The following is a 23,594-nucleotide window of genomic DNA, read 5'->3' as shown; positions in this document are numbered from 1 at the left end:
GAAACCTCAGCTAGAGGATCCTGATCGGCCGAGATCAGGGAGTCACAGAGCAGGAGGTCCCTGACATGATCCTACTCCATCACACACTGACCTCCACCCCTCATCCCTCCACCTCCACCCTCCCCCTCTCTCCTCACCCTTCCAACTCCACCCCCCACGTCCACCCTCCCCCTCACCCTTACAACACTTTAGCATTCGATATATCTCAGTCTGGCGTGTGAGGCGGTGACAGCATGAACTCGTCCTGTCATCCAGCAGACCTCCACTGTGAAGCCTTCTGCCGACAACAACCTGCGTCTCCGTGGCAACGGGGCCGGCGGAGGGAGTCCTGGTTTGTTAGCGTTGTGGCTCCACCTCCTCCGGTCCCCTCCTCCCCGGTGAAGCTCATCAACTCCTCCTTCCTTCAGGCCTTATCATCCATCCTGATCTAAACGGATCTTCTGGTAATATGACACCTCACATATAATGAGGAGGAACGTGTTGTGGTGAGGTTCTCTCTGACTCAGTGGATCCTGTCGTTGGACAGAGAGACTGCTATACTTATACATAATACTATAACCTAGACGATACCAGCATGGCTCCACCAACAGGGATCATACTGACATGGCTTTGACTTGAGGTACAGCTGGAAGTTCTCTGTGTTTTCTGTGTGATATTTGGTTTAAAGAACCCAAAACAAGAGTACATGAAACAGCCTTCAGGCGGCTGCTGAGCCTAAGAGATGAAATAAAGAACTTGGCGATGAGGATGTAATCAGAGCATCGTTGGAAATGGTTCAATGAAATAAATCTGAGAGCATATTCTCCTCGGTGGATATGTGTTTAACGTCTGGAGTGCTTTAAGAAGCGGAAGGTTCTGAAGCCTGCAGCCTGCTACAACAACCCGCTCTCCTGCCAGCCGAGAGCTATTCAGGTTTTAGTTCCTGATGACAGCTGCTCACCCTAACCTGCCGCGCTAGAGGCTTCTGCTGCCATCCTGGAGACAGCTCAGTGGTGGACCTCCAGACCATCTGGACTCAGACCAGGACTCTCTCAGCTCCTCATCCTAGAGACAGCTCTGTGGTGGACCTCCAGACCATCTGGACTCAGACCAGGACTCTGTCAGCTCCTCATCCAGAAGAACGTCCCTCCCGCCGAGTGCTGAGTGAGTTATCACAGGAGAAGCTCTGGACTCAACCAGCCGAGCTGACTGTCTGTAAACTAGTGCTGGGATGAGGGGTCTGAATACAGATGATCTCTGATGGATGACAACCAGTTTCTCATATTGACCAGCAGGAGATGTAGAAGGATTATAATGCAGGATTACATATCTTTGACTTTAGGAAAACCTGAGATATAAAAGTGATTTAAAATGTGAAATGATTGTGAGTTATCAGTAGTTGAATGTGATGTGGCTGTCTGTGTTCTAACAGTAGAACCAGGTGGTCCATTCCCTGTTCTAACAGTAGAACTACACCACAGATGACTGATTGACGACTGTATTTCACTGTATTTCACTGCATGCTCGTAACGTACTCCCGGTCTGTTAGCGTGATTCTGTTTGCGTGATTCTGTTAGCTTGAGTCTGTTAACGTGAGTCTGTTAGCGTGAGTCTCTTAGTGTGAGCCTGGTAGTGTGAGTCGGTTGGCGTCAGTCTGCTAATGTGAGTCTGGTAGCAAGAGTCTCTTAGCCCGAGTCTGTTAGCGTGAGTGTGTTAGCATGAGTCTCTTAGCGTGAGTCTGTTAGCCTGAGTCTCTTAGCGTGAGTCTGTTAGCGTGAGTCTGTTAGCCTGAGTCTGTTAGCGTGAGTCTGTTAGCGTGAGTCTCTTATCATGAGACTGCTAGTGTGAGTCTGTTAGCCTGAGTGTGTTAGCGTGAGCCTGTCAGTCTGAGTCTGTTAGCGTGAGTCTGTTAGCGTGAGTCTATTATCCTGAGACTGCTAGTGTGAGTTTGTTAGCGTGAGTCTGCTAGTGTGACTTTGTGTCGTACCCTCTGGAGCGAGGCAGAGGACATTATCAGACGCTATGGACGGGTTTGGGCTGATTGATGAAGTTATCAGTGAAAAGCAATTTTTTCAGCTGCTGTTCTTTAATTTGGATCAATAACAGGGGAGGAAGTAATAATACCGGTGTCATCTACTTCCTGTCATCAAAGTCTCCTTGGCCGACGCCCGGACGCTTTGTTTAAGGAAGAGGCCATGAATAAAATATCTGTGGAAATTGTATTTTCCGTATGAATAATGTAGACGAGGTGAGCGTGTTCAAGGTGAGTCGGCTTCCTGCCGGTGCCGTGAAACAACAAACACTTCCTGCCAACAGCTTCCTGTTGTGGCATCGCTATACCTCTGCACGCGCTGGGACGCACTTGTACCCTAACCCCTCACCTCCATCCCTCACTCCTCACCTCCACCCCTCACCCTCACCTCCAACCCTAACTCCTCACCGACCTCACTACTGCTCCTCACTCCTCATCCCTCAACTCACCCCTCACTCCTTACCTCACCCTCCCTCCTTACCTCACTCCTCACCCTCACTCCTCACCCCTCACCCTCACCTCCATCCCTCACTCCTCACCTCCACCCCTCACTCCTCACCTCCACCCCTCATTCCTCACTCCTCACCAGGGTTCGCGCTAGACTTTTTCTTGGGCGGACAAATGTCCGACACTATTCCAGAATATCGGACATTTGGAATATCTTCCGGACGTTATTCACTAATAATTAAATAATCACCAGAAGTCCACATTTAAACGACAAACGCCACAAACTAACTTGCTTCAATAAATGCCATTTATTAAATTAGCCTAGGCAAAAAAACATAACAGCCATTCTCGGCAAAAATGGTAAACGGGGAAAAAATTATTAATTGGATAATTGCAATTCTTGCAGGCTACTTTCGGCGCAACTTCTTGGCATGGAAGTGCTCCACTGGTCGCGAAAAGTTTAAGTCTTTCAACCCCGGCCCAAGGCTCGATATGCGGTTTCTGATAGATGTTTTAATCCTGTTTTGGAGAGAGAAGCCTCGTTCCGCAGGAACACTGGACACGGGGATTGTACTGGCGATTTTGGCCAGCTTTGCCCAGTCGGGAAAGATTTGTGCGTTCACACCAAACGCGACGGGTCAACAAGATCCCATACAAAGTGAACGTAGAGGGCGACGCGTATCGGGCGAATTCTTCGCGAGAGAAAACCGGCGACAAGTTTTGATTTGTCGCGCCACACTTTCGCCGTGGACAGGCGAGCGCGTTCACGAGGATTTGTGCCGCGACAAATTCGCTCGAGTATATATCTGTGTGGTTTAATAATTCGTCGATCTGTTGGTAATTCGTCGATCTGTTGGTAATGCCTCGGGGCTCCAGTAGGGGGATCGCGCTCCTCTTCCTCATTCAATACAGACGAGTGAAGGAAAGAGCTGCGTGTGTGTTTTTCTCATTCTTCTCCCGTTACTATTCCCTTTTTTAAGGTAATTACCGTTTGCAAAACACCGTTTGCAAAACACATGTTGAAAGTTTGAATGTTATGTTGGCACTTCATCAGAACTACCTCTTATCATTAGTAATATTTTATGTTTACCGAAATATTTTATTTTATATTTTATATATTTTACATTTGATGTTATGTTACAGGTTACACTGTTTACAATGGCAGGGCTTGCCATAATGCCTTTTTATTTAAATCAATTTAAATCGGAAATCTGTTTCTTTGTGAAAAAATCGCCCCTCACCCTTACTCCTTACCTCACCCTCACCCCTCGTTTCACACTCCTCAATCTCACTCCTCACCTCCACCGCTCACTCCTCACCCTCACTCATTCCTCACCCTCACTCCTTACCTCACCCCTCACCCCACACTCCTCACCACTCTCAATCCTCACTCCTTTTAAGAACCGGTGAGGCACTGAACATACAGAAGGCCATCAACAGCATTATTTTGCATCAAATTAGCTCCTAATTGGCTTCCATCACTGTCCATAACGGTTGCGAAGGGTGACGTAATACGCACTTCCCCTTTAAGTGCGAACGACCCGAAGACCACGTGACCAAACAAGGAAGTCTGGTCGGTTTTGAAAGTGTCTCCCAGCTGCAGACGTCGATGAGAACAACAGCTGAGAGGAAAGTTTATTAAACTTAACGAACTGAAGTTATCATAGCATCACCAGACGGACATGTGGACGTCCTTGGTCTGCGTCATGCTGGTGACGTCACCGGGAGGCGCGTCGATCCCGCTGGTCGTGAACACCTGGCCCTTTAAGGAGGCCGCCGCCGCTGGTGGGTCATACTATGAGTAGTAATATAATATTATTATGTATTATGAGTATATATATTAGTATATTCGTATTATTAGTATAAGTATCATTACTTTGAATAATATTAATAATATAACTCCTGATGTGAATACTCATATTACAATTATGTATCCTTATATTAATACTAATATCACAATATTAAGGACATTCATACAGTCGAGGTGGAATGGGATATTTTTTTATCATTTTGGTATGTGGAGAGAAACTGAACCCCATCACTGGATGAGTGTTGAACTGAACCCCATCACCTGATGAGTGTTGAACTGAACCCCAACACCTGATGAGTGTTGAACTGAACCCCAACACCTAATGAGTGTTGAACTGAACCCCATTACCTGATGAGTGTTGAACTGAACCCAATCAGGTGATGAGTGTTGAACTGAACCCAAACACCAGATGAGTGTTGAACTGAACCCCATCCCGTGATGAGTGTTTATAATCACTGGACATAACCATATGTTGGCGGGTCACCTGAGCGCAAGGTGAGCCCAGGTGTCTCTGTCTGTGTTTAGCGTGGACTCAACAGACCGGAGTAATTATACTTAAAATGAAGATGCATGTCTCTAATACCGGAGTCAATAAGGTGTGTGTGTGTGTGTGTGTGTGTGTGTGTGTGTGTGTGTGTGTGTGTGTGTGTGTGTGTGTGTGTGTGTGTGTGTGTGTGTGTGTGTGTGTGTGTGTGTGTGTGTGTGTGTGTGTGTGTGTCAGGTTCTCAGTAATCTGATTGGGTGATGGTTTCTGCAGCCTGGGAAGCCCTCCAATCAGGAGGCAGCGTGCTGGATGCGGTGGAGAGGGGATGTAGGCGTTGTGAGCTGGACCAATGCGACGGCAGCGTCGGCTTCGGAGGCAGTCCTGACGAGACGGGAGAGACCAGCCTGGACGCCCTCATCATCAACGGGTGGGAACATGTATAGGTCATAAAGATTACATACATATCATCATTTATCGATATAGATGCATCCATACATATACAGACAGTATACATTACAAATACATATCATGTACAGATCATATAGATGCATCCATACATACACAGCAAACATTACATATACATAGCATCATGTATAGATCATATAGATGCATCCATACATATACAGTATACATTACATACGTATCATCATGTATAGATCATATAGATGCATCCATACATATACAGTATACATACATATCATGTATAGATCGTATAGATGCATCCATACATCTACAGTTTACATTATATGAACACATCATCATGTATAGATCATATACATCCATAGTTACATATACAGAACATATAGATACAGTATTTCCATACATATACAGTATACATTATGTATACTTAACATGTATAGATCATATAGATACATCAATATGAGGTATATCTATAATATATGCATTAAATATACATGCCATCTGTATAAAGCATTGATAAATCTATATTATAGCAAAGTATACTTCCTATTTATTTCATTTTGTTTATGTTACTTAAAGTGACTTTATTTTTACTTTAAGTTGACGTCACGTAAAGTGACATATGTTTATTTTCTGTTTACCGAACTTTATGTTTATGTTACTTCATATTACTTTATGTTAACGTAACTTTTAGTGACTTTTTGTTAACGTTACTTTATGTTAACGTTACTTTATGATTACGTTACTTTTGGTTTCCGTTACTTTAAGTGATTATGTTTACGTGACTTTACGTTCACATTACTTTAAGTTTACGTTACTTTAAGTGACTATGTTACATTACTTTTGTGTTTCCATTACTTTATGATAGCGACACGATGGAGGTGGGAGCTGTGGCTGACTTGCGGCGTGTGAAGAACGCTATTGGAGTCGCCAGAGCTGTTATGGAGCGCACCCACCACACCCTCCTAGTGGGGGAGTCAGGTACTGCACCCACCACACCCTCCTAGTGGGGGAGTCAGGTACTGCACCCACCACACCCTCCTAGTGGGGAAGTCAGGTACTTCCCCCACGACACCCTCCTTGTGGGGGAGTCAGCTAGTGAATTTTATCTTACTATAACAATGTATATGACAGTATAAATACGTTTTCTGTCAATTCTATGAAAAATTCCTCTTGACATAACAAACAGCCCTAGCTAGAAACATACATAGCACACTAGTGTCCTAGCTAGGCAACATACAACATAACACACTTGTATCCTAGCTCACACGACTACACCTAACCATATCTCATGGGATCCTTCTAGTTTTTGTGGAAGGTAAAAGTGTTGCTATATTTGGCTCCACCTGGTGGAAGATCTCATCATAGCAATATGCAAAGTGTTGAGTATGTGAGTAAAGATAGAAGAGGATGCAGACAGAGTGAAGATGTTGTCATGTTCTGACACAGGGCTGCTACTTGCTACATAGTGCAGTGTTGTCCCGGTTGGACCCCCTGTAGCCGTCACCATTCTGTGTGTCTGTAGCAGTCACCGTTCTGTGTGTCTGTAGCGTCTGCATTCGCTGAGGACATGGGCTTCCCTGCAGAAGACCTGACCACGAACACGTCCAAGAGCCTCTACACCCGCTGGCTGCAGGCCGGCTGCCAGCCCAACTACAGACAGGTGAGGGTTGATTCTGGTCTGAGAAAGTGTTATGGCGTTGGTGTGTTCTGTGATCTGTATGAAGTCCCTCCACACTGAGTACAACGCTGTGATATTGTGTGATACTTTATTTCCCCCAAAAAACGTTAAATCAACCCTCCCCCAATTAAAGCGTGGGTTTAATTAGATTCTGGGAGCTGTCCACTGGTTCTTTAGTTCACCATCCCAGCCTGAACCACTGGCATGTTGACCTGGTTCTCCTGGCGGGCACGAGTCTCTTCCTGGGTTGGTTGTTGGTCGGCCCACCCCTCCTCTCCTCCTACAGTCTGGACCTGCCCTCTGATGAAACACACACCTTCTCCCTCCGTCTGACGGACGGATCATTCAGAGGAATTCATAATGCGGTGAAGAGCAGACGTTTATAAAAGCTGACGGTGATGCACGGCCAACACGCAGGGAGGAGATCCTCTAAACATACTCCCTAACCGACCCACCGTGCGGCTGATGTAGTCTAACGTCCTCGTACCTCCGTCTACAAAGCGGGGTCAGCGTCTCGACGGCGGTGCGGACCCCCCGATGGCTCTCTGTCGGCAGCCGTTACCAAAGCAACCGGTAGTTTGAAGGGCTTTGGAGGATGTTAAATTGCGTCAGATATTGATGGTCATTTACCAAAGTTCCTCCAAACTTCTGGAAGGTTATGCCTTTAGACCCATTGAAGTCTGACGGAGACAGACGGCGTCATGAATAATGCAGGCATGTTCAGAAGCAGGCTGGTTTAGGAGCAGGCCCCCACCCCAGCCTAGCAGGCAGCCGGCCTGTCTGGATGGATTATTCACTCCGCACCAAGCGCTCCTCTTCCATATTTCAAACCCGACTTGAGGTGATGAATAAGAACTTTTTAGCATCAATCAAAAAGCAGTACTTTCAGAGAGGTCTGTGGTCGCGTGACCGTCTATTGAAGTTCCTCATTCAAGCGCCACCTCTCCGGTCTGCAGAGTAAAACACAGTGACAGCTCCAGGCTGCCGAGACTCGGGGAACAGCCAATCCCAGCCGCCCAGTCGGAGGATAGGAGGGGGAAGCTTGTTTCTAAAGCCCCCCGCGGTGGGGGACAGGGAGCCTAAGCTGTTCTGCTGTCCCCCACGGGTCACGGTTAACAGGCTCCATCCCCCGTCTCCCGTCAGCAGGCAGAGCGCTCAGAACCAGCCCGCCAGCACACCGCAGCCCGGAGACGAGGCTCCCCTCGCGTCCTGGATGGGGCATTAGCAGCCTGACGCAGGCTGCTCCCGCGCTCTAATGCTCTGTAGCTCATCTTTAGCCGGGAGCCAGCCACCTCACAGAGACTAATGATGTGGAGAAACGTCTGAGTGTAATTAGGAGCAGCGATCGACTGCTTCTGACGTTGGGGGGGTTCTCTGTCTCTGCTGTAGAACGTGGTCCCGGACCCGGCCACCGCCTGCGGCCCCTACCGGCCCAGCCCCGCCCGGACCCCTCACACGAGGCCGCCCCCCACTGACCTGCGCGCCCACGACACCATCGGTGAGTCTCTGATGCCGCTTTCACACCAAAAAGAACCGAGAGCCAGTTCCGGGCTGGTGCTAGGGCCAGTTCCAAACTGGTTCCAGCCTTACCCCAGTTAAGAACCGGTTGGTTTCACACCGGCCAGAGCCAGCCATGGAGCCGGCGTGAGCAACGTCATGACGTCACTACAAACGTCTCCGCTAGTGAGCTTGGACAGAAGCATACGGCCGACATCTTTCTTTATTCTGGGTGGAAATAGTAACATAGTTACGCCATTAAATGCGTTTATGGAAACATTTTTAGCGAGAAATGTGCATTTTACTTTCATAATGTTCGCTCGGTGAATGTGAAGGATGTTTGGTTTGATAGTTATGACGAAGAGGGAACGCTCCGTTCACTTGCATGGACATGGACTCATCTAGCTGCGTTGGCGCGTTGACGCGTTGAACCACCACAATGATCAAGCGTCAGGTTAGGCGCGCAGAAGAACCCTCGCGCCAGTTTCAAACACAACAACAACAATTTCGTCTTCGATTCAATCCGTGTATGGTTCGTTCTTTGAATATTCCGATTTAAAACAAAATCAGAAAAAACAAAAAAGAACCATACACGGATTCACGTCCATTGTTTATGCCGGTCTTCGTTGGTCTTCCTGTTTATGAAGGTACGGATAACTCCGCCCCCTGCCCCCGGCGTAAAAGCGTTTCTAGTTCTAGCCCAGCTCTAAAGTGGGGCCAGAGTTGAACCGGTTTTTAGGGGCCGGAGCCGGTTCTTTGGCGGTGTGAAACCAAAGCCCTGGCCCTAGCTCCGAACTGGCCCGGAACCGGCCCCGATTTTGCGGCGGTGTGAAAGGGGCATCATTGGACCAGGGCTGGTCGACTGGATCCTGATTGGACCAGGGCTGAATGATCTTGTTTCTGATTGGTTTAGGGGTCATCGCCATCAGTGGAAAAGGTCAGGTCGCTGCAGGAACCTCGACCAACGGAGCCAATCACAAGATACCAGGGTACGTTCAGCCAAACACACGATACCAGGGTAGGTTCAGCCAATCGCACAACACCAGGGTACATTCAGCCAATCACGCGATACCATGGTATGTTCAGCCAATCACACGACACCAGGGTTACTCTGGGTACTAACCTATTAGTCCGGGTTCAGCCTTGGTACTCCCCCCTGTGTTGGGGTGAGTCGGGGTACTCACCCCTGTGTTGGGGTGGGTCGGGGTACTCCCCCCTGTGTTGGGGTGGGTCGGGGTACTCACCCCTGTGTTGGTACTCCCCCCTGTGTTGGGGTGGGTCGGGGTACTCACCCCTGTGTTGGTACTCCCCCCTGTGTTGGGGTGGGTCGGGGTACTCACCCCTGTGTTGGTACTCACCCCTGTGTTTGGGTGGGTCGGGGTACTCACCCCTGTGTTGGTACTCCCCCCTGTGTTGGGGTGGGTCGGGATACTCACCCTTGTGTTGTCTCCAGGCGGGTGGGCGACTCCCCCATCGCAGGGGCGGGGGCGTACGCTGACAGCTCCGCCGGCGCTGCCGCAGCAACCGGAGACGGAGACATCATGATGCGCTTCCTGCCCAGGTAACTCCTCCCCACTCCTTCGCCCCCCCCCCAGGTTAATTATGTTCTGTCATGCTCTTTAGTTTCATTCTTGTCTTTAGTTCTATAATAGTGATAGTGAAGTTATGTGGGGTTCTATGGTCATGTTCTATGGTAGTTATGTCATGTTCTATGGTAGTAATGTGATGCTCTGTCATATTCTATTCCTGTCAATTTGCTAAACGGCCCCAATGTAAATGTTGCTGTCGTGCCAACAGCTTCCTGGCGGTGGAGTTGATGCGAGGGGGGGCCGAGCCCTCGGCCGCCTGCACCGCCGCCATCGCCCGCACCAAGAGGCATTACCCAGAGTTCTTTGGGGCTGTCATCTGTGCTAACACAACAGGCCATTATGGTGAGTGTTTGAGTTCAGAGGAAACGGATCCGTCAGCGTCTGCCAGAGGCGCTGCGACACACGCCAGCGGTACACACACACACTGAGGCGCCGGTTGGTATCCCGGGCAGCGGCCCATGAGCCAGGAGACAGAACTCAGGCTTTATGGGTGGGTCGTAGCAGAGGGGGGGGGGGGATCAGCCTTACGCGCCGGGAGACAGAACCATAGAGTTGTGGGTCGTAACAGTGAATCACAATAAGTAGGAATAGTTATATTGTAATATCACAAAATAACTTAAACTTATACCAAGAGAAGTATGGAGGCTCTAATAGTATTAATAGCAGTATGATAACAGTTTAGAGCCTTCATTAGTAGTTATAGCAGTATGATAGCATTACATAGCTTTTATTAGTCGTTATAGCAGTATGATAGCAGTATGGAGCCTTCATTAGTAGTTATAGCAGTTTGATAGCATTACATAGCCTTTATTAGTCGTTATAGCAGTATGATAGCAGTATGGAGCCTTTATTAGTCATAATAGCAGCCAGTTTCTCTCTGCAGGTGCCGCCTGTAACAAGCTGCCAGGCTTCCCCCAGTTCTCCTACATGGTGGTCAGCACTGAGACCAGAGGCCCCTCCCTCCACACCGTGGACTGCTTCTAGCGCTGAGGCCCCTCCCTCATCACCGTGGAGACCAGAGGCCCCTCCCTCATCACCGTGGAGACCAGAGGCCCCTCCCTCATCACCGTGGACACCAGAGGCCCCTCCCTCATCACCGTGGACACCAGAGGCCCCTCCCTCATCACCATGGACTGCATCTCGCGCTGAGGCCCCTCCCTCATTACCGTGGAGACCAGAGGCCCCTCCCCCATCACCATGGACTGCTTCTAGCTGGGTGGAGGTCCATCTGGGTTTAAGTCCAGAAGGTGGTCTGCTTCTAGCTGGGTCCCCACCTTCTTGTACAGCAGCCAATAAGACTCCTCTATTCCCTTCATTCATGTTCAAACTCTGGGCTCCAGAGGAAGAGGAGCTCAACCCCCCCTGAAGGCTCCTCTTCCTCTGGGCTCCAGACCCACCCTGAACGGCTGCACGTAAAAACATTTCAGCAAGCAGAGATTTAATAAAAAATGAGTATTTGATATGAGAAGTATTCAGTGTAATGTTTATTTAAGTACTAATTTCTAGTAAAACCTTTTAACCCTCCAATCAATGTTCTGAGACCCTTTGAGTTCTGTTAAGACCCCTCCTCCATGGGCCAATCAGCAGCCAGAGAGCGGGGAGGACTCCGCCCCCCTTCCTCCTCCATGGACCAATGAGCAGCCGAGGAGCAGGGAGGACTCCACCCCCCTTCCTCCTCCATGGACCAATCAGCAGCCAGGGAGCGGGGAGGACTCCGCCCACTGGAAAAACTCGCACTGCTTCCCCTTCTTGGCGCCGCAGCAGTAGAAGCTCCGCCCATTGTTGGCGCCCAGCTTCAGCACCGCCCTCCGGACGCTGCGTCGCCCGTGGCCACACTCTGGGAAGCCCAGGTCCGCCCACTGGGGAGAGGACCAATCAGACGCCTGTTCTACCTCCCATCGCTACACATGCTTCCAGTAAGGGTGGTGCTGGGAGGGGCTGGGTGATATTGGGTGGTGTTGGGTGGTGCTGGGAGGTGTTGAGAGGTACTGGGTGGTGTTGGGTGGTGCTGGGAGGTGTCGGGTGATATTGGGTGGTGTCGGGTGATATTGGGTGGTGTCGGGTGGTACTGGGGGGTGTTGGGTGTGCTGGGTGGTGTTGCGAGGTACTGGGTGCGGTGTTGGGAGGTTGTGCTGGCTGGAGCTGGGTGGTGTTGGATGGTGTTTGGGTGGTGCTGACCTGGAAGAAGCTGCACTGGGCGGGGCGGGGCAGGGAGCAGCAGTAGAAGCTCCGCCCCTTGTTCTCTCCGTCCTTGTGGACCGAGCGCAGGCTGGAGGGCCGCTGGTGGTCCTCACAGCAGGGGGCCCTGGAACACACGGGGCCACAGTGAGCTGAAGGTCCTGACAGCAGGGGCCCAGGGGAAGCAGGATGTACACACTCCTGCTCCTCTAACAGATCCCCTGCTCCTCTAACAGATCCCCTGCTCCTCTCAGATCCCCTGCTCCTCTAACAGATCTCCTGCTCCTCTAACAGATCTCCTGCTCCTCTAGACAGATCTCCTGCTCCTCTAAACAGATATCCTGCTCCTCTAACAGCCCTCGGGTGAGACAGCAGCTCCGTCTCTCCTCTTCTCTCTAGCGGCTGCAGAAGCTCCCGTTGTTATGACAACAGCAGCTCCTGTTGTTCTGGTCTTTAATTCACGACCGGACACTTACCCCTCTCCGTCAACCGCTGGCAACGCACTGGTGTTAGCGGGGGGAACGCCGTAACCGGGGGCGCTGTAACCAGGGGTACGGCCGTTACCGGGGGTGCCACCGTAATTGGGGGCCCTGTAACCGGGGGTACGGCCGTTACCGGGGCTGCTGTTACCGGGGGTGCCACCGTAACCAGGGGCGCTGTATCCGGGGTCGCTGTTACCGGGGACGCGGCCGTTATCAATTCTCATCTTCTTGTTGGTCGGCTGCTCACAGCCGCCCCCTGCAGGCCGCCGGACGCCACCAGTGGCCACGCCACCTCCGGGTCGGGGCAGGCTAGTAGCCCCGCCCCCTGAGGGGGGAGGGGGGGTGAGGTCGGAGAAGATGAGGGTGGAGGTGCCGAACGCTGACCTCCAGTTGACCTTGAGCTCCTCTGCTGGGCGGGAGAAGGAGGTGCAGGGGAACTTAATGAGGGAGGAGGAGGAGGAGGTGCTCTGCTCCCTGGGGACTAAGGAGGAGGAGGAGACGGTCAAACACAAGGTAGTGGACTAATCCAAGTATGAGGTGTCCTGGACTAATCCCAGCATGTTAGTGGCCCATGGCCTGATGATGATGATGATGATGACGACATCTCCTCTTCCTCACCGTGGGGCCGCGAGGCGAGGCAGACGTCACATGACCCCGCCGATGGCCGGTTGACCAGTGTGCAGCGGGGACACGCCCACTCCTCCTCCTCCTTGGTCGCCACCTCCTCATTGGACCCCTCCTTGGTGACCCAACCAATCAGGCTGTTCCTCACAGGAAGTTTACTGGCAGACAGGAAATGAGATCACAACAAAAGACGGCTCTCAGCACTCCAGTATAGACCAGTGCAGAGCAGTGGAGACCAGTACAGACAAATATAGACCAGTATAGAGCAGTGTTGACCCGCGTAGACCGACCAATATATAGTATAGACCAGTATAGACCAGTACGTATCAGTATATGGGGGCGGCAGTAGCTCAGGAGGTAGAGCGGGTTGGCTGGTACCCTGAAGGTTGCCGGTTCAATCCCCGGCTCCTCCTAGCTGAGTGTCGAGGTGTCCTTGAGCAAGGCACCTAACCCTGACTGTTAGCTCCCAACGAGCTGGCTGTCGCCTTGCATGGTTGACTCCGCTGTCGGTGTGTGAATGTGTGCGTGAATGGTGAATGTGAGGCAACATTGTAAAGCGCTTTGGGTGGCCGATGGTCAGAAAAGCGCTATATAAATGCAGTCCATTTACATTTACATTTATATACTATAGATCCGTATGGACCAGTCTATACCAAAGTAGACCTATATAGACCAGTAACATGCTTACTGTAGTGGGCGTATCTCTACCCTCTGATCTCCTTCCAGAAAGACAAGTGTCAGAGGAGGGGAGGGGAGGAGAAGAAGATAGGAGAGAGAGGAGAGGAGGAGGAGGAAGAGAGGAGAGAGGAGAGAAGGGGAGGAGAACGAGGAGAGGAGGGGAGAGAAGAGAGAAGGAGAGGGGAGGGGAGAGGAGGGGAGGAGGAGAGAGAATTAGGAATTGAGAGGAGGAGAGCAGAGAGGAGGAGAGAGTAGAGGAGCGGCATTCTGCTCCGTCTGCTCTGAACACACTCCTCCCGCTCCCTCAGTAAACACCGGCCTGTGGCTCCGTGTGGAACACAGAGTAAAGCTGCACGCTGCGTGTCGCGGGGAGCGGAACACGAGCCCCTCACCCACCGGCCGCTAATCCGGGGACCAGGAGGGCTTTGGGCTCCAGCCCCTCTCTGAGCTCTGCTCAAACAGCCCCGGAGGACGGGACCAGCTGCCCCGCCACCACGCCCCACAAACACGCCGCTAAGAGCTCTAACCTGCCTTGCTAGCTGTGCTCACTGCTACACCATGAATTATGAATATCAGCACCTCTACCCTCTTTAACATGCTCTGTATCTTATCTGGGGGGCTGGGGTAAGTGAGCGTCCTGTGTTACCTGGTGCTAGCGTGGCTAGTTAGCCCCTGGTTAGCGGGGCTAGTTAGCCCCTGGTGTCCTACTGCTGTGGCGGCTGGTTAGCGTAGCTAGTTAGCCTCTGGTTTGTGTGGCTAGTTAGCGTGGCTAGTTAGCCCCTGGTTACCCGGTGCTGAGGCGGCTTGTTAGCGGGGCTAGTTAGCGCCTGGTTAGCGGGGCTAGTTTGCCCCTGGTTAGCAGGGCTAGTTAGCCCCTGGTTACCTGGTGCTGACTTGGCTTGGGTCGGCGCTCTGGCAGTGGGAGCAGAAGTAGGTCATGCGGCCGCCGTCTCCTAGGCGACAGACGGTGATGGAGGTGGAGCACTGGGCGCAGGCGGGCCGTCCGTACACCTTGTAGTGTCTGGAGAGGGCGGAGCCAGACCGCCGGCACTGGGGGGGGGGGGGGGGGGGGGGGCACTACTGGGTTAATTATGGAGGAGGTCCTCTGAGTGGAATGATACAGAGATATACGGTATAGACAGACGGACAGTATACAGAGACGGACAGTATACGGAGATAGACAGTATAGACAGACACAGTATAGAGAGATATACAGAATAGAGAGAAATACAGAATATAGAGATATACAGTCTAGACTCTTGACAGACAGAAAGTATAGAGAGATAAACAGTATAAAGAGACAGACGATAGAGAGATATACAGTGTTGTTTCTCTTTCCTCAGACTAATGTACTCATTGTAAGTCGCTTTGGATAAAAGCGTCTGCTAAACGCCCTGAATGTACTGTATATATGTGGATGAATGAGACATTCTCAGAAGCGGTCTGGTAGCCACGTTGAACCCTCTTCATGTTCCTGGAGCAATGCCTGCTGGGTAATATTCCAGCTAGACACTTCCTGCACTCTGCAGCGATCAGAAGGCAAGGCAACTCCTAGCGCTCCTCTACAGGCTAAAGATACCGTAGCAGCATGCAGTGGGCCGCTCCCATTGTGGGCAACGGAGTTCCTCACCTTGTAGAAGAGCAGAGTAAAATCCCGGGTCATCTTCACCAGGTGACGCAGCTGCTGCTCAGACAGCTGCTTAGCCTGGGGGGTGGATCGGGTGGAGTCCAGAGGGAGGAGAGAACGAGAGGGGGGGAGAGAGAGTTCATGTTTTTATTCTGAAATTGGCAGATTGTTGTTTCCACTCTGTGTGTATAGTTCATATAGTTCTGATCTAGCGTCAGGGCATGGTACCGCGAGTCCAGGGCTAGTTAGAGTCCGGCCTAGTTAGTATCAGGGCTAGTTAGGGTCAGGGCTAGTTAGTGTTAGGGCATGTGTGAAGACGTGATGGCATCTTCACTGTTTTAAAAGACGCACATATTCCTGTCTGGCTGTTATCCGTAATAGTCTGCAGCTGTGGCTCATAGGCTAATTGAGCCACACCCATTCTGGTATGCGTCTACCTCACGTGACGTCATCGCCGAATTGCGTAAAAAATAACCGTTACTAACCAAAAACGACAAAAACTGGACTTTATCACCATTTTGGAAACATTTCAAACTTTATATACATATTTTGAGTGCTTTATGTACCCATTAATCGAAACTTCCGGTTAACCTGCACCATGGGCTTTAAGAGGGCCAGAGTTCTAGACTGGAGGGAGGCTTGAGTTGTGCAAGTGACTCAACGGTTGTATTACTTGTTTTAAGTGAAAATATGCTTTTTAACAACAACCATGTGCGTCAAGGAAACATTTTTTCACATTTGGTGGCAGTGGTGGGATGATTCCTCTAGTCTAGCCGAGTGGAGGGGACCAACATTTCGGAAAACATTGTTCGAGGAGCTTCATGGTGGGCCACAGTGAATTGTGAGCAGGTAGATGAAGAGACCTGCTGGGAGAGGAGATCACTGGTGGAGTTGAACTGCTGTTCTGTGGGGTTGGCCAAAGCCTGAAGGAGGAATAGCTCGGGAACTCCTTGTTGCTGACGTGAGCCTTGTGGGGAGCTATTGCCCAGCCTTAACAGAACAGCAGTGGCGGAGGACATACTGTGAAGAGTGCAGTGTTTGGCCAAGAAGGAGTGATCTTGGAATGAAGATTGGCGGTCACCAGAGAGACTTTTTAAACTGTTTATTTAACACCAATTACTTGCACAATATTTCACCTTTTTTATCTACTGCGCTTGAAACCGTGTTTGCAAGCTTAAAAGAGGGGGAAGGAAATGTGAGGATGTGAATGGCATCTTCACTGTTTTAAACCATGTTTTAAAAGATGCACATATTCCTGTCTGGCTGTTAGCCTTAAAAGTCTGCAGGTGTGGCTAATAGGCAAATTGAGCCACACCCATTCTGGTGCTCCTTAAGAGGGCCAGAGTTTGAGGCTACGTTTACACGATGACGGTCTGAAGAGAAGACGCAAAAGTGGCATCGCGTATTCACTTTTTATTCCGCGTTTAGACAAGCGTTTTCGGGATGAAATCTGCGTGCATACGGTGACGCAAAATTGTGTGGAATTCGATTGGGTATTCATGCCAGGCGGCTAGGCGGTGCTGTGATACACTATCACACAGCACCGCCATGTCTGAGGGCATGCGTAGAATCTTCCTTCTTCCCATATCCGTGCCGCGAAAACCAAAAAGATCCTTCTCTGTTCAGTAATTCTATCTGTACATATCCTGTACATTTCGTGAAAAGACTCCTGTACGCTTGTTAGAGCTGCCAGAGCAGCTTGAAGGTCCGACGCATGGAAATAATCGGACATGTTTGTTTATTTCCTTGTGCTGGCACATGTATGTGACGTGTACGCGGCGTGAGCAGATCTGAGCAGTGTTTTGCGTCTTGGTAGTGTAGACAGAAACGCTACGGCGGAGCGTATTCAACTTTTCCACTCTGGAGGCCTGGTTTCAGATTTATGCGTTTTCATGCCCCAAAAACGCTGTCACCGTCTAAACGAAAGGCACTTCTGTTAAAATATTTTGTCGTTTTTTCCCGCAAGCGTCCTCGTGTAAACGGGGCCTAAGGCCACGTTTATACGTAGCAGGGTATTTATAGAAACGAATATTTCCCCCCCTCCGTTTTCAAAAATAACATTGTGCACACAGCATCGTTTTCCAAAAAGTTGTCGTTTACATCAAAACCCATAAATGCGCCTTTATAACTATGCCAAACCTATGGGCGGCAGTGTAGTAGAGCGTAGATCGGGCCCAGAAAATCAAGCCCGCCCTGGCCCGAGCTCGTGCACGTTCTGTCCGAGCCCGGCCCGACCCGACACATTAACCGTAATTATGAGCCCGAGCCCGATTTCAAGCCGACTTTTTTTTTTAAATACACTTTGTACACATTTGTTACTAGGCCTATTCTGCTAAATATATATGTAAGGGATAATGTATAGAACGCCGGTCATTATCGGAAAAATAAGCCCCGACAGGGCAAACAGTACACCGACCGACGCGCAGCGAAGGTGTCTTGCTTCGCCCTGAAGGGGCTTATTTTCGACAATGACCGGCGACGTTCTATACAGTTTCCCGCTTATTACACGGCTACTTGCCAAAACGAAAAAATAACTTCACATGGTGTGTCTTTTTACAATTTATTCGTTACCAGCATTCTTAGTGTTGATCAGCAGAGAAATAATTTGTCCGCAAAGACGGTGACGTTGCTTAGCAACGGAAGACGCTGGGCTTGACAAGTCACCGGACTACTACCCATGCAAGTGAACGGAGCGTTCCACGGCATTGAGAAGAACCGTGTTATAAAGGTCTATAATATTTCTGTTTATGGCATAGATTTCTTCTCAGATTAGGCCAATAAACCAATGATAAAAAAAAATAAAAAAATCATCGATCAAAGGCCCGAGTATAGTGGTGGGAAATATTGGTCGGGTCGGGCTCGGGCTCGGGCAGAGAATCTAAACTCTAGGGAGAAGGATAAAGCCATACAAGCCAATCAGAATCCTCAGAATCAACAACAACGAATAACACGAGCATCTTCCTGTAACAAACAAACTGTAAACATAGGGCGCTCATATGACGTTTAGCATTCCCTGGCGCATAATGTGACGCTTCAGAACCTAAAACCCTGTTTCTCCCCGTTGACACGACAACAGATAACCGGCGTTTTCAGAAATCTCCACTTTCTAGAAATTAGTTTTTAGAAATGATCGTTTTCTGTGACAAAAACTGCGTTTTCATGTGAATGAGAGGCCAAACCGCGTGGAAATATCTGCGTTTTCCCTTCGTGTAAACGGGCCTTAAAGGGGTAGTTCGGAATTTTGGACATAGGGCCTGATTCCCAAGTGAGCATTGGTATTCTATATCACTGGAGACAGTTTTCAACCCATTTTATTCAGTCCTTCTAGTTGCGGAGTTCTCTCGTGCTAGGCTAGCGCAAGTGAACGGGAAAAGCTAGCCTGCTATTAAAAACAGTCTTACCCACTCCACAGTACACCCGAGGTCAATCAATAATAACACCAGACTATAGATTTAAATGTCTGTTTATTGAATAATGTTAGAAATAAAACCAACCTTGCATTGCATTGCATTTTGAGGGAATTGCTGGGTCTCAGCAGCAGTGTTATATTCCTGGTAGTAGGCTACGGCAGCGGCGGACTAAGTCTACATGTGACTCATGACTAAGTCCCACTCCCTGCAACAAAATCATTCGTCCCCTGTCGGCATTTGAATACATTTTCTGCACTGGCACCACCAGTCTCCCGTTGTTCTGTCCCGGTTCTCTACTGCAGCTCCAGCGGGGACGGTCTCTAAAGACGCTCTTTCTCGTTCTGCCCTTTGAGCATCCATCTCTCTCAGTTCTTCATCCGTGTATTCCGGCTCGTACATGTACGGTTCGTTGGATACAACAAAATCCTCATTATCGTCGTCAAAAGCCGATGCATCGCTAAGCCCTCCAAACGTGGCCATATCTTTTTAATTGAATACGCTAATTCCTTCGTTCACTGTACTCGGCGTTTGTAGCATTGACAGCGGCAGGTAAATAAACTAGAGCCGGTAACCTAGGTATCAGTCCGCCGCTGCCGTAGCCTACTACCAGGAATATAACACTGCTGCTGAGACCCAGCAATTCCCTCAAAATGCAATGCAATGCAAGGTTGGTTTTATTTCTAACATTATTCAATAAACAGACATTTAAATCTATAGTCTGGTGTTATTATTGATTGACCTCGGGTGTACTGTGGAGTGGGTAAGACTGTTTTTAATAGCAGGCTAGCTTTTCCCGTTCACTTGCGCTAGCCTAGCACGAGAGAACTCCGCAACTAGAAGGACTGAATAAAATGGGTTGAAAACTGTCTCCAGTGATATAGAATACCAATGCTCACTTGGGAATCAGGCCCTATGTCCAAAATTCCGAACTACCCCTTTAAGGCCGATATATGCTCTGTTTTAGACGTAACGCGTAAGCACGTAAGATACATAACCCCCCCTTGCGCAGTAAAATATCCCCCCTTACGTGCTTAAGTGCGTCGCCCAGAATTCCTGACTATGCGACTAAAACACTACGGCCCTACGCAGCTCGCAAAGACTGTGATTGGCCAGCTAACCACATCCTTTCAGGAGTCTCACATTTCCGGTTTTACAGTATAATAGCGCCATTTTTAAAAGGCCGTGACAGAACAAATGAAGAATTTTGAAGAAGGAGAAGAAGAAAACACAAGAACGAATTATGATAATTATAAATATAAACAAGCCAGCGATTTCCACTTCCACGCCCACAGATTCGTTCGTTGCTCCCCCTACTGTTCTGGCGGAGAATCCCCTTGCAACACGCGCAATTAGGGATGGGCAAAATTTCCGGGAACTAGTTCTTTCAGTTCAGTTCACTATAACGATTCGTCTATTTGATTCGTTCGTTTTGATTCGTTCGTTACGTCAGATTACATCTTAAAAAAAATAAAAAAACTTATTTTTATAATTTTTTTTTTTTTTTTAATACATAGTATGTCGAACGTCCCACCAATATTTATACCACTTGCTATACTCTCTATATTTTATTCATGGTTTTACATTTATAATTTTATTTTACTTTACATTTAATTCTTCATTGTTCAGGCATTACAGAACTTGCATGGTCATAAATAAAAAATACGAACTGCAGTTTAATTTCTTTGTTTGTTCTTAAATTGACGTAGAATGGAGCAAAGACTCCTGGGATTGGGAAATGCGTTCATCCAATAAACAGATGGAGGTCAAGTCTATTTTCGAAAAAATGTAGGGGGATATATGAGTCGAATGGTATGACCCAAGATACGTCAGACAGAGAAAGCGCGCATATTCGACGGTACCGCCTTGTCATTGGTTTACCCAGGTGCCATTCCAACACCATTGCTACCTCTCATTGGCTGAATCTTTGAGAAAGTTGTAGACTCAATCAATGGAAGTCGCGGGGAGACGGAGCTCTGTTCGTTTGTATATTTTATTTACGTGACCATATGTTTGGTTTATGTTAAAAAAAAAAAGAATCAAAGAACCAGTTCTTCTTGTTTTGGGGAACCAGTTCTTGTCGTTCACGTTCGGGATTCGTTCGTTGTAACGAATCAGTCGCGACCGACACATCCCTACGCGCAATCCTTAAGGAACCTTAAAGGAACCGTGAATCAAAACTTGTCTGAAACAAGTCCCTTGTGTAAATTACGTGATTATGTCTCTGCGTCTAAAACGACCCTAAATCGGCCTTTAGACTGGAGGGAGGCTTGAGTTATGCAAGTGACTCGACGGTTGTATTACTTGTTTTAAGTAAAAATATGCTTTTTAAGAACAACCATGTGCGTCAAGGAAACGTTTTTTCACAGCATGGTACCGTGACGTCAGGGCTCGTTAGTGTCAGGGGTTAGTGATCGTCAGTGCTGATTGGCGTAAGGGATGGTTAGTGGCAGGGCTAGTTAGGGGCAGGGCATGGTACTGTGACGTCAGGGCTAGTTAGCGGCAGGGCTAGTTAGCGTCAGGGCTAGCTATCGTCCGTTACCGTGACGGCGGGGTGGAGCCCAGAATCGAACAGCGCCTCGTTCTTGATGATGTTCCCGACCCCGGGGAGGAGGTGCTGGTCCAGTAGGAGGTCACAGAGCATCCGCCCGCCCTGACTCCTCAGCACCTCCTCCGCCCGCGAGGAGCTGAAGGAGGAGGAGCAGACGTCCAGGGAGCGCATTGAGGAGACCCTGCTCTCACACTGCTCCGTCTGCCTGGAAAATATAAAACACTGCTACGTCAGCCTGGAAAATATAAACACTGCTACGTCAGCCTGTAACAGACACACTGCTACGTCAGCCTGTAACTCATATACACACTGCTACGTCAGCCTGTAACAGACACACTGCTACGTCAGCCTGTAACTCATATACACTGCTACGTCAGCCTGTAACAGACACACTGCTACCTCATCCTGTAACAGACACACTGCTACGTCAGCCTGTAACACACCGACACACTGCTACGTCAGCCTGTAACACACAGACACACTGCTACGTCAGCCTGTAAGACACACACTGCTACGTCAGCCTGTAACACACAGACACACTGCTACGTCAGCCTGTAAGTCAGACACACTGCTACGTCAGCCGGTAAGTCAGACACACTGCTACGTCAGCCTGTAACACAGACACACTGCTACCTCATCCTGTAACACAGACACACTGCTACGTAAGCTTGTAACACACAGACACACTGCAACATCAGCCTGTAACACACACAGACACACTGCTAAGTCAACCTGTAACACACTGCTACGTCAGGCTGATACTGCTACGTCAGCCTGCAACACACTGCTACATCAGCCTGTAACAGATACACTGCGGACGTCAGCCTGTAACACAGACACAATGCTACCAGCCTGCAACACACTGCTCGGTCAGCCTGCCATAGAAACAGATTACGACACCTGTCACGTTCCTGTCCTACCTGAGCTCCGACGTGCTTTCGTAAAAACGGATGATGTCATCGGTCAGGTGGAGCTCCAGCACAGGCGTCTTGCTATCCGCGGCCACGGGTTTGATTCCCGGCGCCCCGGACGTGATCCGCATCGACCCATTCATGCCGAAGTGAACCCTGGGAGAGAGAGACAGACAGACGGACGATCCACACGCTGTTATGTGTTTAGGATGTTCATGATTTAATGTGCAGAACTCGGCCGTTCTTATTACTCATTACATATTACGTATGACATCTTACTCATTATATTAAATATTACTCATCACACTTTACTAATAGTTATTACTGTGACCCCCACCTCATGTCAATAAATCCGATATTAGATCAACCCAGGTGAGCCAGCGAGGGTCACTACGGGGTTTGATTCCCTCTCATCATTGCGTCCACCTCCTACCTCAGTGCTCTTAGGCCGAAGTAGATGAAGAGCTCCTTCCCCAGGGTGTCCACTCCGCTGAACCGGGCCCCCCGCAGCGCGTCCAGGGCCCCCGCGGCGCCCTGCACCCCCCTCACGGCCCGGACCTCCTGGCCTTTCTTCACCTTGGCCCGGATCCTCTCCCCGTTCAGCGCGACGCCCGGACCCTCGACCATAACCCCGCAGACCAGACGCAGAACCAGTACCAGAACCAGTACTCACTACAGACTGGATCCGACCAGACCAGTACTCTCTACGGACTGGTTGCAGCCAGACCTGTACTGTCTACTGGTTCCAGTGGTTTTCTGGTTCCATTGTTTTTCTGGTTCCAGGTCTGCTGGTCGCTTGGTTACAAAACATCCGCGCCACATGATTCAAGTGTGCGCAACCGCAGTAGGGTTAGCTCCGGAACAGCCAATCAGATTCCATGTTAATAATGATGACCGAATAATGATAGATTATTATCTAATATAGCAAAGTATAATAGAAAAATATCATATGCTAAACATAAAAATATATGTCATCATGAAATATTGATTTCAAAATTCAATATATTAAATTTATCTATTTTATACAACCTGTTTAATTTGTTTCTTGTGGACTCCAGACGTTGTGCGACAGCGATCTCTGCTGGATGGTATGAGCCAATACAACAACACACTGTTTTGACTGTTGATTACCTTAGTTACACAACAAGTAGTCTGCTATTCCAGAGCATTTAGTTTATTAAATAAATACATGTATAC

The 23,594-nt window shown here is 49.2% G+C and overlaps 2 protein-coding genes across 3 annotated transcripts; one reads left to right on the top strand and one right to left on the bottom strand.

The window, feature by feature from the left end:
* Positions 1-4,021: 4,021 nt before the first annotated feature.
* Positions 4,022-11,487, top strand: aga (aspartylglucosaminidase). 2 transcript variants are annotated; one of them, XM_056599946.1, is made up of 9 exons: positions 4,022-4,243; positions 5,026-5,179; positions 6,041-6,153; positions 6,723-6,835; positions 8,243-8,351; positions 9,264-9,339; positions 9,804-9,911; positions 10,148-10,281; positions 10,823-11,484. In XM_056599946.1, the coding sequence occupies exons 1-9, from the start codon at positions 4,141-4,143 to the stop codon at positions 10,921-10,923; spliced, it is 1,011 nt and encodes a 336-aa protein (XP_056455921.1). In that variant the 5' UTR covers positions 4,022-4,140; the 3' UTR covers positions 10,924-11,484. The 2 variants fall into 2 exon arrangements, with proteins under 2 accessions (XP_056455921.1, XP_056455922.1); XM_056599947.1 differs by having other exon boundaries at positions 4,158-4,243; positions 4,990-5,179; positions 10,823-11,487.
* Positions 11,318-23,533, bottom strand: neil3 (nei-like DNA glycosylase 3). The gene is made up of 9 exons (XM_056599942.1): positions 22,831-23,533; positions 22,407-22,553; positions 21,478-21,691; positions 15,532-15,606; positions 14,785-14,951; positions 13,218-13,381; positions 12,594-13,080; positions 12,118-12,244; positions 11,318-11,798 (listed from the first exon to the last, which is right to left on the bottom strand). Exons 1-9 carry the CDS (start codon positions 23,022-23,024, stop codon positions 11,628-11,630), a joined length of 1,746 nt encoding a protein of 581 aa, XP_056455917.1. The 5' UTR covers positions 23,025-23,533; the 3' UTR covers positions 11,318-11,627.
* Between the last annotated feature and the right edge of the window lie 61 nt (positions 23,534-23,594).

Source organism: Gadus chalcogrammus, chromosome 10, assembly GCF_026213295.1.
Source record: "Gadus chalcogrammus isolate NIFS_2021 chromosome 10, NIFS_Gcha_1.0, whole genome shotgun sequence".
NCBI lineage: Eukaryota > Metazoa > Chordata > Actinopteri > Gadiformes > Gadidae > Gadus > Gadus chalcogrammus.
This window is presented reverse-complemented; position numbering and strand designations above follow the sequence as displayed.

Excerpts from the sequence above, each read along its gene's own strand:
- aga (XM_056599946.1), top strand. The coding sequence starts at position 4,141 with ATGTGGACGTCCTTGGTCTGCGTCATGCTGGTGACGTCACCGGGAGGC. Across the intron at positions 4,244-5,025 it reads TAAGGAGGCCGCCGCCGCTG|CCTGGGAAGCCCTCCAATCA; the intron begins GTGGGTCATACT and ends TGGTTTCTGCAG. Across the intron at positions 5,180-6,040 it reads GACGCCCTCATCATCAACGG|CGACACGATGGAGGTGGGAG; the intron begins GTGGGAACATGT and ends ACTTTATGATAG.
- neil3 (XM_056599942.1), bottom strand. The coding sequence starts at position 23,024 with ATGGTCGAGGGTCCGGGCGTCGCGCTGAACGGGGAGAGGATCCGGGCC. Across the intron at positions 22,554-22,830 it reads TTCGGCCTAAGAGCACTGAG|GGTTCACTTCGGCATGAATG; the intron begins GTAGGAGGTGGA and ends TCTCTCTCCCAG. Across the intron at positions 15,607-21,477 it reads GGCTCCACCCCGCCGTCACG|GCTAAGCAGCTGTCTGAGCA; the intron begins GTAACGGACGAT and ends TCCACCCCCCAG.